Genomic DNA, 16,253 nt, shown 5'->3' with positions numbered 1-16,253 from the left:
ACAGGGTGGGGCCCGAGGAAGGTGGAATCCAGGGCTGGTTGCCTCAGACCACGGATTGTGTCAAAAAGTATTTCTGTGGAAGAACATTACTGATAACTGCCACCATTTACACAATCAGCGATGCACAGACTGAGGCTAGCCCCGTGCACTCTGTGGCCTTGGCCTCTTCGCTGCTCACACGTGGTGCTGCCAGTACCCTTGCAGAGCCGGGCTCTGGGGCAGGCCTCAGACAGGTGACCGACATGGAAGCTTCAGCTCTGTCTGTCAAACTAAGGATAATGATCCCCGCTTGCAGCTTTGTGGTGGGGAAACCACCCATCTCCCCACCTGAAGATAAGCCCATGAGGGCTGGGGTTTTTAGTCTGTGCTTTACTCAATGCCTTATTCTCAGGGCTGAGAACAGTGTCCGACACACAGTAGGTGCAGTGAATATCTGTACAATGACTGATGCAGTAGATGCTAGTGTGGCTGCTATGAAGCACACACTCAAGAATGGTGGCTACAATGAAGAGTTCTTTCTTGTTTTCTTTCTCTCTCTTTTTACTGCTGCGGCACTGGGACATGTGAAGAGCTTCTGATGAATAGAAATGGGCAGAGTGAAAGATCTTTAAGGAGAGCAACAAAGACAAGGGGCCATTAAAAGCTGGTACTAGGGACAGAGGGCTTCTGCCAATCCTTAATTTAAGATCATCCTTTCAGTGATGGTCCTTGTAAGTACACCTGTCAGCCTCAGAAAAGGAGACTGAGCAGTGGGTTGTTAAACCTTTTACTTATTTAATGTTGTGCAAGTTTTTTTATTATTAAAAAATATTTTTAATGTTTGTTTACTTTTGACAGAAAGAGAGAGTAACAGAGTGAGAGCAGGGAAGGGGCAGAGAGAGAGGGAGACACAGAATCTGAAGCAGGCTCCAGGCTCCGAGCTGTCAGCACAGAGCCTGACGTGGGGCTCCAACCCATGAACCGCGAGATCATGACCTGAACCAAAGTCGGACGCTTAGCCAACTGAGCCACTCAGGAGCCTCTAATACTGTGCAAGTTTTAAAAACAGCTTTCCCGGGGCGCCTGGGTGGCTCAGTTGGTTGGGCGTCTGACTTCGGCTCAGGTCATGATCTCGCAGTTCATGGGTTCGAGCCCCACGTTGGACTCTGTGCTGACGGCTCAGAGCCTGGAGCCTGCTTTGGATTCTGTGTCTCCCTCTCTCTCTGACCCTCCCCCATTCATGCTCTGTCTCTCTCTGTCTCACAAATAAATAAACGTTAAAAAATTTTTTTAAAATAAATAAATAAATAAATAAATAAATAAATAAATAAATAAATAAATAAATAAAAACAGCTTTCCCTTGGGTGTCTGAGCTCATTGGGCAAGACAGGGTTCCTGTAACTGTTTTGCCAAGGATGTTAAATCCTTTTCCAAGGTCTCACAAGACAAAAGGTGGAACTAGGAACCTGGTCCTTGAATTCAGAGCCCACCCCTAAGACCAGGGTTGAGTCTGTTTCAAGATGAGAGGTGCTGGAGATGAGGAAGCTCAGAAACCAAGGAATGAACTTTCTCAAATCCTTAAAAAGAATCCACTCGTACAGAAGAGCTCAACAGCTCTCCAAAAAATGAAGCTCTCCATAAGTGTAGAAATACCATTTGGAGGTAATTTTCTTAAAAAAAAAAAAAAAAAAAAAAGGAAAAGCAGGAAGAAAGTAATTTACAGCCCCAAACAACTCAGATGCTCCCTGTTTTAAGGATGAGATTTACCATACTGTTTTATTTTTTTTAATGTTTATTTATTTTTGAGAGAGAGAATGTGAGCAAGGGAGGGGCAGAGAAAGAGGGAGACACAGAATCTGAAGCAGGCTCCAGGCTCTGGGCTGTTAGCACAGAGCCCGAGGCGGGGCTCGGACCCATGGACCGTGAGATCATGACCTGAGCCGAAGTCAGATGCTTAACCAAACTGAGCCACCCAGGAACCCTGATATTTACCATACTGTTTTACCATAGTTAATAGAAATAAAATGTGATCAATAATATTGAGAAAATGCCCACATGCCTGAAATGACAGTAAAAACAGCATAATAATGGCGATGATGGGTAATAAAAAAGTTTGAATATTCCTATCCAGAGGAAATGTAGATATGTCCCTTTTTTATGTTTTCATAAATTCTGATTGCATAGTCTCTTCAATTAGCCACCAACAGGTTATTAAACTCTCATCTATAAATCACTTTGAAAAAACCAAAATAAAAAGCATTCATTTAATGCATTCACAGACTCAAACAAATGGAAGACATATTACTTAACATTTAAGTAACTTCTGAATTACTCTTAGGAACAATGTGCTCTGTGAGCACAGAGAGGGTATGGCAATCGGGGAGAACTTCTTGGAGGAAGTGGGCTTTTTAGAAGTGTTTTTCTGTATAACAGAAATGTCAAGTTGGGAAATGTGGACCCTATTCTAGGGAGTAAACAAAGGATTTCAAGCATGTGACATTTATTCTGGAATAAATACTGGATTAGAAAACTAACTTCCTAGTGTGGAGAAAGGAGAAGAATATGTTGCATAGTCCGGGTAAAAAGTGTGGGGTGAGAGGTAGAGAAAAGAGACACTACTCAATGTAGCTGTGGAACAAGCAGATGTCAGGAATGAGGAAGGAATCAGTAATGCCTCAGAAATTTCTGCCTGGGGTTGTTGCTGCCTTTACTGCAGAGAAAACAGGGGTAGGGATGGGCATTCAGAGGCCATGCCATGAGTTTGAGGGTGCAAGAGCATTCCATTGTTGGTCAGCAGTTGGACACAGTGGCTGGGAGTTGGGGACTGGTGGCCCAGATCTAGATTTGGGACTTGTTAACCTGCATGTAGCTGGTGTTCAGAGAGAGAACATAACTGACTGGAGAAGGGCAGTGGATGGTGAGAGACGGAGATGAAAGGTGACACTCTGGGGAAATGGTGGATGGAAAAGGACAAGGAAGGAGAAGACAGTCCTGACACTGAGTCCAAGAGAAAGCATGGAGCAGAAAGGTGAGGTCCTGGGGATAATGGGAGCTGGAAAAAGGGCCCCTGCACTGGCGCTGGGAATGTCCCCAGGGCCACAAGAGCAAGTTGGAAACCAAGAATGGAGTAACAAATACAGACCAGTCTTTCAAGTGTTTTAATCTCTAAAGAAATGAGGTGACCATTCTCCAAGTGCCTTCAATGACAGGCACTGGAGACAGGGCCCAACCTTCAAGGAGCCCGATGCATGGTGGTGCACAGTGGAAGGGTGGACAGAGACTGCAGTGCGTGATGGAAAGAGAAAGAAAAGATGATAATGGAGGGAGTGTGGGAGCATCAAGGGAAGGCCGAGTTTCATGGTGTTTGATACTCAGAGGAGTGACCCGGTAAATCGGTGCACAAGACCAGGAATAACTGATGGCACAAAGCCCCAGAAGGGGGAGGGCAGCATGGATGAAAGAACAGGCGTGGATGGGTAGCCCCAACAAGGGGCAGGGGCATGGCTTCCTGGGGGCACCAGGTGTGCCAGAAGGTAGGAATCAGTGCAGCAGAATTCACCGGATTGACTTCAACTTGGTATCGCTTACTTTTTTGCAGAATTCAAGAGAGGGAGGGTGGTGGCCCCAGGGACGGGGCACTGGAGGAAAGGGGCAGACACTCTGAAGTAGCTCCTCCAAACTTCAGGGAAAGGGAGTGACTGCCAAACATGTCTCATGCCACAGGTGAGTTTCCGTGTCTTTTCATTCTCTGGTCTATTTTATGTGCAGAAAAGTGGGGAGTGGTGTTTTCTTGTCTATCTTCGGCAGCGAGGCATGGGGTCAGGGTGGGAATGGCAGGTGTGAGGCTGGATCTATGAAGTGGATAGCACAAGGATAGAATTTTTTAATATTTATTTTTGAGAGAGAGAGAGAGAGAGAGAGAGAGAGAGAATGGGGGAGGGGGAGACAGAGAATTTGAAGCAGAATCCAGGCTCTGAGCTGTCAGCACAGAGCCCGATGTGGGGCTCAAACTCACGAACCATGAGATCATAACCTGAGCCGAAGTCAGACGCTTAACTGACTGAGCCACCCAGGTGCCCCTTGAGAAAGGAATTTCAAGATGATTTCAACTAGACACAGACAGTATGGAAGGATGTGTGAAGATGAGATGAGAAGGTCCACAGCCTGCTGTCACCAGTGAACAATTCACCTTGCCAAAAGAAGCAAACTACGTAAAAAGAGCTGACATACTGCTATCAATCTAGGACATTTCTAACCTCAGCACCATACAGTGCTGTTGTTACTTCCACTGGATTTAGGTTCTAAAGTCTGTAGGATTAAAACAACATATTTCAAAACCGAGCCTTGAAAATCTTGTAAAAATGTACCATGTTTAAACTGACATGCCATTACCAGCAGAACAGACCCTTTCTCCTACACTTTGGAAGGGGCTGTGGTTGCTCCTACCAAGGTCCAGAGGAAGAAATGCTCATGTTTCAGAGCCTAGGGTCTGGTGAACACCCATCTAAAAATCAAGAAGTGTGGGAGGTGCCTTAGAGCAAGAGGTTTTTTGGAATACTGGCTCTGCCAGAGAAGGGCAGGCTGGTGTTTCCCATTTCAGCCCCTGTGCCGCAAGAATGCCAAAAGACTTGCCTATGCCATTTAAACTGGCATTTCTTTACCGCCCCCTCTCAAGAGTACAGCGTTGAATCTTGGTGAGTCAAGTACACGCATGATCTTCCTCCAAAGTACATGGACTCATAGGTAATAAGCACCACAGACCTCAGAGAGTCAAAAATGTGTCTTGCCGGCCATCTGTTCTGGCGCATCCATGGAAGCTATTGAGAAGCTTGGTCTGAAGGAAACTTCAGACAGAATGATGTCTACCTTCTTCCCTAGGAACCTACCTCGGCGGGCTGGTCGGCTGGCTGGGGGATCAGGAGCTGGTTGTGATGCTGCAGCACAGTCTTCAAATAATCCAGAACGGTCTGGCAGGGCACTGGGTGGGAGAGATGGCAACGATTACACATTAGCTACCCCGGGACAAGGAAATCAAAAGCTTTAAAGTTTGAAGAGATTTTTGATGTAAACATCTAAATAAAAAAAGACTTATTTTCTAAAGGAAATAGAATCTTCTTTCATTTGACATCTGTAGTTATTTCAGTTTGTAAATACAGAACAGATGCTATGATTTGGGGAGAATTTTTAGGCTCAGCACAATTCACTGAAAACTTTCAAGTCATACTTAAAGATGGATTTGGGTCAATAATATGATCAATGAACCACTCACAGAAGATATGTATCTTGACTTCTTTGACTCAAGTTGTAACATCAGCACTCAGTGATGTTTTTTAAAATCAAGGTACTGCAAACTCATGTTTTGCCAGTTTTTAATTAATAATATAATGCCCAATTTTACTGACAGATTCATTCCTAGCTCTGCAAGCAAGCAGGAATGCCATGCAGTGTGGACCTGCTTCCCAACGTGGATACAGCTGGCCAGGGTTTTTACTCATCTGGTCCAATACAGAGTTGGTTATTGTGTATTTCATTAACTGTTGCGCTAATCTTTTGAGGTTGAAGCGCATAGATTCATTGAATAATTACCATAAACTAAACAGATAGTAACCCAACATGGTACATTTTTTGTACCACTGCAGAAATAATTCCTACATCTTAAGATTAAGAGCCATTTCAGAAGTAGTACTAATTGCCTTTAAAGGTCTTGGTAGCTTAGTTAATAACCCAGTTTATAGGAATTATTGCCACTATCTGTCTCAGATGTGTGTTTTCTTTAGGTTTTTTTTTTGTCACAGTAAAGAAAATAATGAATATTTAACCGAAATCCCCAGTTTAAAGTATCACTACTGCTTCTTGGTTTTTCTCACCTTTTTTTTTTTTTTTTAAAAGATCGCAAACATAAGTTATCATCTTTATCTACACAGCTAATAGCTTTGGGTTTTTTAGGTGACATCACATAGTAATATAACAAATCAAAAAACTACATCAACATCCTTTTGAAGAATCTGAATGATAGGAAGTAGAAGTAGTTTAAGAATCTTGCCAAAAAAAAGTACCATATATTCTTAAATAATCATCCTTATGGACCTGTGCATTATAGACCTGTCACAGGCCATGCCTAAGCAGTCCTTCGAATATGGTCTTCAAATTGGAGAAGCATTTGCCGAATAACCACAAACTCAACAAAAAGAAGGCATACGTGCATCAGTTTGAAATAGGCCTTTTATTAAACCAAAGTTTAGTAAAACCTATCAAGTACCTCTAATTCACTGGCCTGTTAAAAGTCTAACCCACTTTACTGATGCCACAGCAAGAATGACTCTTTTGTTAATGGCATTGACTGTGGGGGGAAAAGCAGGAGACCTGAGAAGCTAATGCTGAGTTCCGGGTTTCCACTAACTGTGTGGCCCCACTGAACTTGTGTCCAAGTCTCCTGCAACCAGCGTGGAGTGGGAGGCTCCCAATGGCAGCACTGGGTCCTTCCCGGTTTGTGCTCAGAAGCAAACACCGCTGTAGACGTCACTGCTTTGCCAAGTGACGCATGCAAGGTGTTACTCTGGATTTATTTGGGAAGTCTTTTTTTTTTTTAATAATTTTTTTTAATGTTTATTTATTATTGAGAGGCAGAGAGACACAGAGTGTGAGCAGGGCAGGGGGGGGGGGGGGGAGACACAGAATCCCAAGCAGGCTCCAGGCTCTGAGCTGTCAGCACAGAGTCCAACGCGAGGCTCGAACTCACGAACTGCAAAATCATGACCTGAGCCAAAGTCTGTTACCTGACCAACTGAGCCACCCAGGTGCCCCTATTTGGGAAGTCTTAGTAAAATTTGCAAATACTCATGGACTGATTAGGATTTGAATGAGACTTCTTTTGATCCTTTACCCATTATTTTTTAGTCATTAAGATGTCTAAGAAAAAAATGTTTAAATGAAACACTAAAATGCTTACAAAACTGAATATTCAGCATGACCTCAACCATGTTATGAATAATTATGTACATAAAGAGATTGAAAAGAAATAAATCAAAGTGTTAATAATAATTAAAAACGATTATATTTTAGTAGCAAGATTAGGGTAGTTAACACTATCATCCTCGTAAAAACCAGTTTAAAAACATTTCTACAGTGGGCATGTATTATAATTTAAAAGTGGTTTGAAGAATATCTACATAATTATTATCCCCGCCCCCCTTCCTTTGCTATATATTATCTGCAGTGTTTGTACACAGCCCTGGAAAGGCTTGGAGGCCGACTCTCCCATCTCCTAGCAGTGCTAAGCTATGAGCAAGGCCAGCTGATTCAAATGTTGGAAGAAAACAGAATTTCATGCTCATTTACTGGCTGTAGGGGGCAAGTGGGTCCTGTAGGTTGATATCTGGGCACAAGACCGAAGGCCAGGAAGACAAGACAAAGCTATTTAGCCAGTTATGAAAGAGAACTCAGTTGTTAAGTGTCCGATTCTTGGTGTCAGCTCAGGTCATGATCTTGCAATTTGGTGGGTTTGAACCCCATGTCAGGGTCCATGCTGACAGCATGGAGGCTGCTTGGGATTCTCTCTCTCTCTCCCTCTCTCTGCCCCTCCCCCCCTCATGCTGTCTCTCTCAAAATAAATAAATGTAAAAAAAAAAAAAAAAAAAAAAAAGAAAGAAATAGCCACCAGGCATGATGCTGGGCCCTGAGTAACACCCTCCTCCAGCCCCTCCCTAGTGCGCTCCTGGCCCTGACCCTCACAAGGCAGAGGCCTCCAGGCCCCTATCCAGCACAGGGCATGTCCCTGCTGTTACAGATTTGAAACATCGCTCTCTGCTAGGGCTCTTTGGAGGGTTGCCTAGATTTATAATAGGGAAGCTGTAGAATCAAATGAAATATTTTTGGTGGAAAAAAAAAAAAAGAAAGTCTGGAAAATAGAGATAGTTGTGTCTATTCAAGAGGGATGAAAGCGGAAGGAAACATTATCCTGACCCACAGCTACACCATGCTGCCTTCCCAGAGAAGCACTGGGCACTGAGAAGGCAATCGTGGAAAACCCCCTGTCCTCCTGCCCTGCTGTTGTGTCAATCTACAGTTTTGTAGACACACTGTGGAATTTCCCAGTGAGCACATGTGGCCCTCAGAGATGGGGAATAAGAGGCCTTTGCTTCCTTTGAGATTCCTGCAGTCCTGGCCTCCAAGAGATGAGAGATGGAGTCAGGGCTTCCACCAAGAAAGGAGCAGCAGGATCCTCAAGGAGCTGATTATGCCCCAGACACCTCACATCCAACTGCCTCCTCACGCACACTCTGAATTAAGCAAGTCATTCCCGTCGATGGAGAAACTACCACCTCAGACCCATTGGGCAGGTTTCATGTATTTACTTATATATTCTGCAAAAGAAAGACACACACACCTAGCAGGTTTAATGAGACAATAAATGAGGAACCAAAAACTGTAAAAGCTTCTATTAAAGGGAAGGGAGAATATAAAGGTACCCCAAATGTCCCTAGTTGTATCCTGATATTGAGAATTTCCACCCCCAGCCATGTAATAGCATTTTAATTTTTTTTAATGTTTATTTTTGAGAGAGAGAGAGAGAGCACGTGCACGCAAGGGAGGAGCAGAGAGAGAGGGAGACTGATTCTGAAGCAGGCTCCAGGCTCTGAGCTGTCAGCACAGAACCTGACGCAGGGCTCGAACCCACACACAGTGAGATCACATCTGAGCTGAAGCTTGATGCTTAACCAACTGAACCACCCAGGCGCTCACCACATAACAGCATTTTAAAATGCATACCAGAGAATCCTAGAAAGAGCAAAAAACCTGAGAGGAAAAAAGCAAATTAGGAACATCTTTCATGTCAACAGATAAAGACTGAGGGAAACAGGTTACAAATACTCTGTTGGGTATCTAAGACATCCAGATGAATGTGCTACTCTCAAAAACAAACACACCCTCTAGCTTGGATGGCTTGATTTTGTCATGGCCAGTGTTAAGTTAGTTAAATCCACACAGACAGGGTCTTCAACACATTCTCAGTACTAGTATATAATAGCTGACAAGAAGGCGTGAGAAGAATTGGTCCCAAAGTAATCCATGGGTACTTTTTTTCCCCTTAACGTACTGCCTCTGGCACTAGGAACTGTGTGATTCTGGGCAAGTTACTCAACCTCTCTTAGGCTCTGTTATCTCATCTGTAAAACCTGGACAATTGCCTACTGTATACAGTTACTGTAAAGTTTAAAATAATACACGTAAAGCAGAAAGCACCCAGTAGATACTGCCTAATGTAAGCTATTATTATTTTACGAGTAGGAGCCTAGTGAGTTCCTTAAAGGTTACTTCACTGACTGCTGACTTTGTTTTAAGGCTCTTCCAAGGAAAACTGTTCCAATTCTGTTTTTTCCCCCCATATTAAGGGTGCTTGGGCTTGAGTACCCAATTTTCATTGCAGATCATTATGTTAAAATTTTGATCAGAGTAGAGTTTCTCTTCTTGTTTCTCAAGCATTTAATCTACTTTGCTGTATAATTGTTTTTAAAGACTTACAAAATACAACACCTGTGATTTTATAGGGAGATTGAAATTATTTACTGTCCTCTGATGACCATGCCATCTGTGCGATTATATCATCTTTAAGCGTCCTATTCACATTGTGTCTGTAAGGTAGAAGCACCTGAATTGTAAATATGAAGAAATAAACGATGAGCTTTAGAAAATAGCCTTACAGATGCATGGTTATGCTTTTGATTATGACAATGTCCCATTTCTGTCTAATTTATTTATTTACTTATTGTTTAAATTTCTTTAATGTTTATTTATTTTTGAGAGAGAGACACAGAGTGTGAGTGAGGAAAGGGTGGAGAGGGAGACACAGAATCGAAAACAGGCTCCAGGCTCTGAGCTGTCAGCACAGAGTCCGACGCAGGTCTTGAACCCTCAAACCATGAGATCATGACCTGAGCCAAAGTCAGATGCCCAACTGGTTGAGCCACCCAGGCGCCCCCCATCTCTAATTTAACTGATGAGGGTAGATGCCACAACATGCCTGACACTGGGCTAGGATTTAGGATACACAGATAATGTTGACTTCATCTCTGCCTTCAGGGAGCTCAGATGGCCAGCCTCTCTTCATATTGGGACACCAGGGAGAGATAGAAAGAGAAAAAACAAATACACACAGTAAAAACTTCCCGATACTGACTTTCACAGACATATACATGATATATTATGGCAAGTGGTTAATTCTGCCTGGGAACAGGGAGGGGTAGAATTTGTTACAGAGGTGAGCGTCACCTGAACTGGGTACTGAAGGATGAGTTGGAATTTCTCAAGTGGGGAAAAGAAGAATATGTTCTTGAAATGGAAGGAACAGCAGGAGTAAGGGAAAACCAGAAGCAAGTATAAGGTTGCACAGGAATCACAACTGTCCAGTGGGGTTGGAATACTTGGTGTATGGTGGGAGCTAAGAGTCTAGTCTCTAAAAATGGACAGGAAAAGATTCAGGTAGAAAGAGACCCCATGTGTCATACAGAGTGCTGGAATTTACTCTACAGACCAGGTGAAGCCTTTAGAGGCTTTTTAGCAGGGAGAGGCTGGAGTCTGGGAGTAGGTGAGTGGCTACTGAAGTAGTCCATGTTGAGATAGGCCCGGATGAAAACAGTGGGGAGAGGAGGAACCCATACTGATGTGTATCCAAAAGGCGGAATCCAGAGAGGAGACTGACAGGACATAGGGGAGAGACATGCGTAATGGATGGATTGGAGGTTTCTAACCTGGGTAACTGCATACTGACCTCTTTAAAGGATACCACTTACAACTGGGGGCGCCCTGGGTGGCTCAGCTGGTTAAGCGTCTGACTTTAGCTCAGGTCATGATCTCATGGTTTGTGAGTCTGAGCCCTGTGTTGGGCACTGTGCTGTCAGCTCAGAGCTTGAAGCCTGCTTCAGATTCTGTCTTCCTCTCTCTGCCCTTTCCCCACTCACACACTGTCTCAAAAATAAATAAACATTTAAAAAAATTAACAAAAATACCACTTACAATCTAAGAAAAACACTTAAAATTTCTGTATTACTAGGCACAGAACACTTTCCCTCTGTTTCTTTCTTTTTTTAAAAATGTTTACTTATTTTGAGAGAGAGAGATAAAGAGTGTGAGCGAGCAGGGGAGGGGCAGAGAAAAAGGGAGACAGAATCCCAAGCAGGCTTCAACTGTCAGCACAGAGCCTGATGCAGGGCTCGATCTCACGAACTGTGAGATCACAACCTGAGCCGAAACCAAGTCTCTGCCGCCTAAGCAACTGTGCCACCCAGGCTCCCCTCCGCTCTCTGTTTTTAAACTCGCTATTTATTGAGCACTTACTGGAAGAACTAATAGACATCCAACTGCTACTTAATGAACTTAATACTTCCAACATTCTAATAGTATTTTTTTTTTTAATGTTTATTTATTTTTGAGAGAGAGACACAGAGCGTGAGCAGGGGAGAGGTAGAGAGAGGAGAGACACAGAATCTGAAGCAGGCTCCAGGCTCCCAGCTGTCAGCACAGAGCCCGACACGGGGCTCGACCTCACAATCCGCGAGATCATGACCCGAGCCAAAGTCGGACGCTCAACCGACTGAGCCACCCAGGTACCCCCTAATAGTATTATTAATTTCATGGTACAGAAAGAAACTGAGGTTCAGAATGGTTGATTTGCCAAAAATCACAGCTAGCAAATAGCAGAAGCAGAAATCCAAACCCAGGTTTGACTCCAAACCCATTGTCTTTTATCATATTCTGTCTCTCTCAATCTCATGGCCATAGCAAGAGTTATGAGGACTTTTACCAATTTCTAAGTAAAAGAACGAAATCCTTTATACCTCTCTGTTCCTATCATTTGCTCTAAGTTTTTACTCAGGATATATTCACGGGTCTTCATCCTCCTTAGAACCCCCCCCACACTAAACGTGGACAATAGGCTTCTGAGGACTAGAAGCCGCCCTGAACATTCCTGCACAGGCACTTCTGGGCATGTGTAAGTGGGAGGCTGCTGAGAGGGCCCCAGGACATCCACGACACACTCACTCCAGGGGCTTTTTACTGTTGTAAAATTATCCAAAAAACGGACATTACTGATTTATCTTTCTAAAATATTCTTAGAAAATGACAACTGTGGACTAATAGGATCAGTGGTGCATAATTCAGGGTGAGTTTTCTGGTTTGTACTCTTTTGAGTAAGTACAATCCACCCTCATTATTTGCAGAGCACATGTTTTCAAATTTGCCAATTTGCTAAAATGTATTTGTAACTGTCAAATCCATGTTTCCTGGTGCTCTAGCAGTCATCTGCGGACTTTTGCAGATCACTGAAAACCTGGGTTGCACAATGCACACATTCCCAGCTAAGGCCGAACAAGGTTTAACACTTCAGCTGTTTGTTTCAGCTCACAGGGTAACAAGTGTTCTTCTCTTCACGTGCCATGTTTTTCATATTTTGTGCTTTTTCTTGGTGATTCTGCTGTTTAAAAGGTACCCCAAACACAGAGCTGAAGTGCGGTCTAGAGTTCCTAAGTTCAGGAATGCTATGATGAGCCTTAGGGAGAAAATACGTATTAGATAAGCTTCATTCACGCATGAGTTATAGGGCTGTTGGCTGTGAGTTCAATGTTAATCTGACAACGCTATATATTAAATAAAGTCTCTTTAGACAAAAATATACATAAAATAAGGTTATGCATTGATCACTTGGTAAAAATGTGACTAAAGGTTCTCAGGGACATAGCTCTGTACTTTTCCTAGGGGTAACGCTTTGGTATTCGCTAATTCAGTCTTGACGGTGACTTTATAGAACATAACTACAATGAATAGTAAGAATCGACTGTATTTTTGGGGTGGAAGAGGGTATTACACTAGATCTAGAATCAAGAGACTTTGATTATAATTCTAGCTCTGCCACGGGGGTGCCTGGGTGGCTTCGTCAGTTAAGCATCCAACTCTTGATTTCGGCTCAGGTCATGATCTCCAGGTTCGTGAGTTTGAGACCTGCACTGGGCTCTGTGCTGACAGTGTGGAGCTGCATGGGATTCCCTGTCTCACTCCCTCTCTGCCCCTCCCCTGCTCATGCTCCCTCTCTCAAAGTCAAATAAATAAACTTAAAAAAAATAATAATCCTAGCTCTGCCACAGACTTCACCTATCCAGGTTTCAACCTCTTTGCCTATAAAATAGGAATATTAGTATTTGTTTGGAGTTATGAAGATAAATTGATAATCATAAATGTACTTTTTAAAAAAGTAGAAAGTCCTTGGGGTGCCTGGGTGGCTCAGTCGGTTGAACGTCTGACTTAGGATCACATCATGATCTCACAGTTCATGGGTTTGAGCTTGTGTTGGGCTCTGTGCTGACAGAGCCTGGAGCCTGCTTCAGATTCTCTGTCTCCCTCTCTCTCTGCCCCTCCCCTGCTTGTGCACGCACGCTTTATCTCTTTCAAAAATAAATAAACATTCAAATATAAAAGTAGAAAATTCTTTGATAACATTAATAGTGTACTTCTATCTGGCACTTAGAACATCCCAAGGTATTTTTAAAAAACGTTTACTTGGGGCGCCTGTGTGGCGCAGTCGGTTAAGCGTCCGACTTCAGCCAGGTCACGATCTCACGGTCCGTGAGTTCGAGCCCCGCGTCGGGCTCTGGGCTGATGGCTCAGAGCCTGGAGCCTGTTTCCGATTCTGTGTCTCCCTCTCTCTCTCTGCCCCTCCCCTGTTCATGCTCTGTCTCTCTCTGTCCCAAAAAATAAATAAACGTTGAAAAAAAAAATTAAAAAAAAAAAACGTTTACTTATTTTATTTTGAGAGACGAAAAGAGATAGCACAGGTGGGAGAGGAACAGAGAGGGAGAGAAAGAGAAAGAATCCCAATCAGGCTCCTTGCTGTCAGGGTAGAGCCCAATGTGGGGCTTGATTCAACAAACTGTTGAGATCATCTTAGCCAAAATCAAGAGTTGGCCGCCTAACCAACTGAGCCATCCAGGCACCCCCAATCTCAAGGTGTTTTTAATATGTCATAATTATTTTACTTTGGAAGTTATTTTTTTAAATTACCATATCTTATGATCCTAAGACCCGCATTTTTTTCGTGTTTTAAAATCTCTGAGCTTGTTCAAAGATGCAATTATGATTCACAGTGTTTTTTCCTTCTTTCTTAGTGGAACATAGAATATTGGCGCATCTTGCATTCAATGGGTCTTAAATTAGATGACATACAGTATTTTGTATCTATCCTCCCTTAGGTTCTCTCATCTTGTGTTGACTGTATGCTTTCTAAACAAGCATGCAGTGGGCACCTGGGTGGCTCAGTTGGTTAAGCATCTGATTTCAGCTCAGGTCATGACCTCGTGGTTTGTGAGTTTGAATCCCACATTGGGCTCACTGCCGTCAGCCTGTCAGCATAGAGCCCATTTCAGATCCTCTGTCCCCCCCCCCGCCCCTCCCCTGCTCGCGCTCTCCCAACAAACAAACATGCCAGCTCTAAACTGACACCCTCTCCAGTGAGAAGATTTCCCAACATTTTCCTTTTTTTTTCTTTTTTCTTTTTTTTTAAATTTTTTTCAACGTTTTTTATTATTTATTTTTGGGACAGAGAGAGACAGAGCATGAACGGGGGAGGGGCAGAGAGAGAGGGAGACACAGAATCGGAAACAGGCTCCAGGCTCTGAGCCATCAGCCCAGAGCCTGACGCGGGGCTCGAACTCACAGACCGCGAGATCGTGACCTGGCTGAAGTCGGACGCTTAACCGACTGCGCCACCCAGGCGCCCCACATTTTCCTTCTTTTAATAACGTCTCAACTTTTTGTAATCCTGATCTAAATATCAATTCTGTGGCTTTTTACTTTTAACCTATCTTTGCTTTCTTGCCTTTAAAAAATTGAACTTTTCAACTGACTTTCTTAATTTCTAGTGTGATCATCTAACACCAAAGAGTAAGTGCTAATGCTCTTTCCTTGGGATAAAATATTTAATCGCCTACATCTGCAAGTAACTGTGGACAGGAAGTCAGAGTATTATTCTCCAGAAGCCCCTTGCTTGCATGTGGCTGATATTAATCAACAGGACTTTGTGGAGTGTTTCACAAATAAAACAGTTACCCAGCCCTCCCAGGTGGTGCTGGAGGTGCACCTTCCCCAAACTCTTCCTTCTTTAGAAAGGTCTACACTTTCCCATCCTCTTTTATAGTTGCCCTTCCTAGATACGAATGCTTTATTTCAGGAAAAGAAAATAAAGAAACAGGAATCTCAAAATTTCTCAATAGCACAACTCTGGAGTGGCAGAGAAGGAACTAAAACCAGGGTCTCAGCTCTGACCTGGGGCAGGTGTCCCTATCTTCTTGTTAACTTTATTTCCTCTGAATGCTTTGTGTCTTTTTGAAGTTTATTTTATTTTGAGAGAGAGAGAGAGAGCGGGGCAGAGACAGAGAGGGAGAGACAGAACCCCAACTAGGCTCCACATTGTCAGCACAGAGCCCAACTCAGGGCTCGAACCTACAAACCATGAGATCATGACCTAAGCTGAAATTGAGAGTCGGACATTTAATCAACTAAGCCACCCAGGCGCCCTGAATGCTTTCTCCTTTGTACTCATCCATCCTGTTTGGCTGTAAATACAGTTATATCAAACATAAGGGTAATTTCTACCCAGGAAGGTTGCAGGTGCTTCCGTGGAAACGCACTGCCCTCTGGAACAACAGAGGTCTTTTGAAGCCATTGGGAAACAGTGATGATTCTTAAGGAAAATCCATCCCAAATTCCACAGGAGAGTTACTGCTTGCAAAATACTCGTTAGATGCAAAACCAGAGTGTACTACTTGCTGCACTTTTCTTCAAACGACTGTCTAAAAGTTACAGATTTCCCCCACAAAATTAGTAGCTAATGGAATGAAAGGTGGATTCTTAGGTGATCACTATCTGGTTTGCAAGTGACACGTTCAACTGGACACCCAATACTAAGGTGTCCCTAGGTAATGAGTACATGTGTTAAATAAGCTAATCTTTCTTCAATTTTACACTAAGTTTTTTCTGTTCATAATTGACAAACTGATTTTTATTTACATAGTTGAGTTTCAGTATGAATTATAGCAATCATGGTTCTCCATATGAAATGGCTATTGATTCAAGTTTATGGAGGGGACTGTCAACAGAGCTGGAATATTTGCACTAACAGTGGTGACCACACCCTAATTTCAACAAGTGTCCTTCAATACTGGACCATCAAGAAGGCTCAAGAAATTTCAGCATTTTCATCTTTCTGGAAATGGAAAAAGACGGTG

At 43.2% G+C, this 16,253-nt stretch overlaps 1 protein-coding gene across 4 annotated transcripts in view; it reads right to left on the bottom strand.

Annotated features, from left to right (window-relative positions):
- BEND4 (BEN domain containing 4) overlaps positions 1-16,253 on the bottom strand; it is a 38,891-nt gene that overhangs the window by 12,001 nt on the left and 10,637 nt on the right. For all 4 annotated transcript variants that reach the window (XM_040484831.1, XM_040484842.1, XM_040484857.1 and 1 more), the window contains one exon: positions 4,866-4,957. In XM_040484831.1, the coding sequence (XP_040340765.1) occupies positions 4,866-4,957 (92 nt within the window). The remainder of the gene's footprint in view (positions 1-4,865; positions 4,958-16,253) is intronic.

The sequence above is a fragment of the Herpailurus yagouaroundi genome, unplaced genomic scaffold (assembly GCF_014898765.1).
Source record: "Herpailurus yagouaroundi ecotype Mexico unplaced genomic scaffold, PumYag 28, whole genome shotgun sequence".
NCBI lineage: Eukaryota > Metazoa > Chordata > Mammalia > Carnivora > Felidae > Herpailurus > Herpailurus yagouaroundi.
The sequence above is the reverse complement of the archived record's forward strand: the minus strand, read 5'-3'. Positions and strand labels throughout refer to the sequence as shown.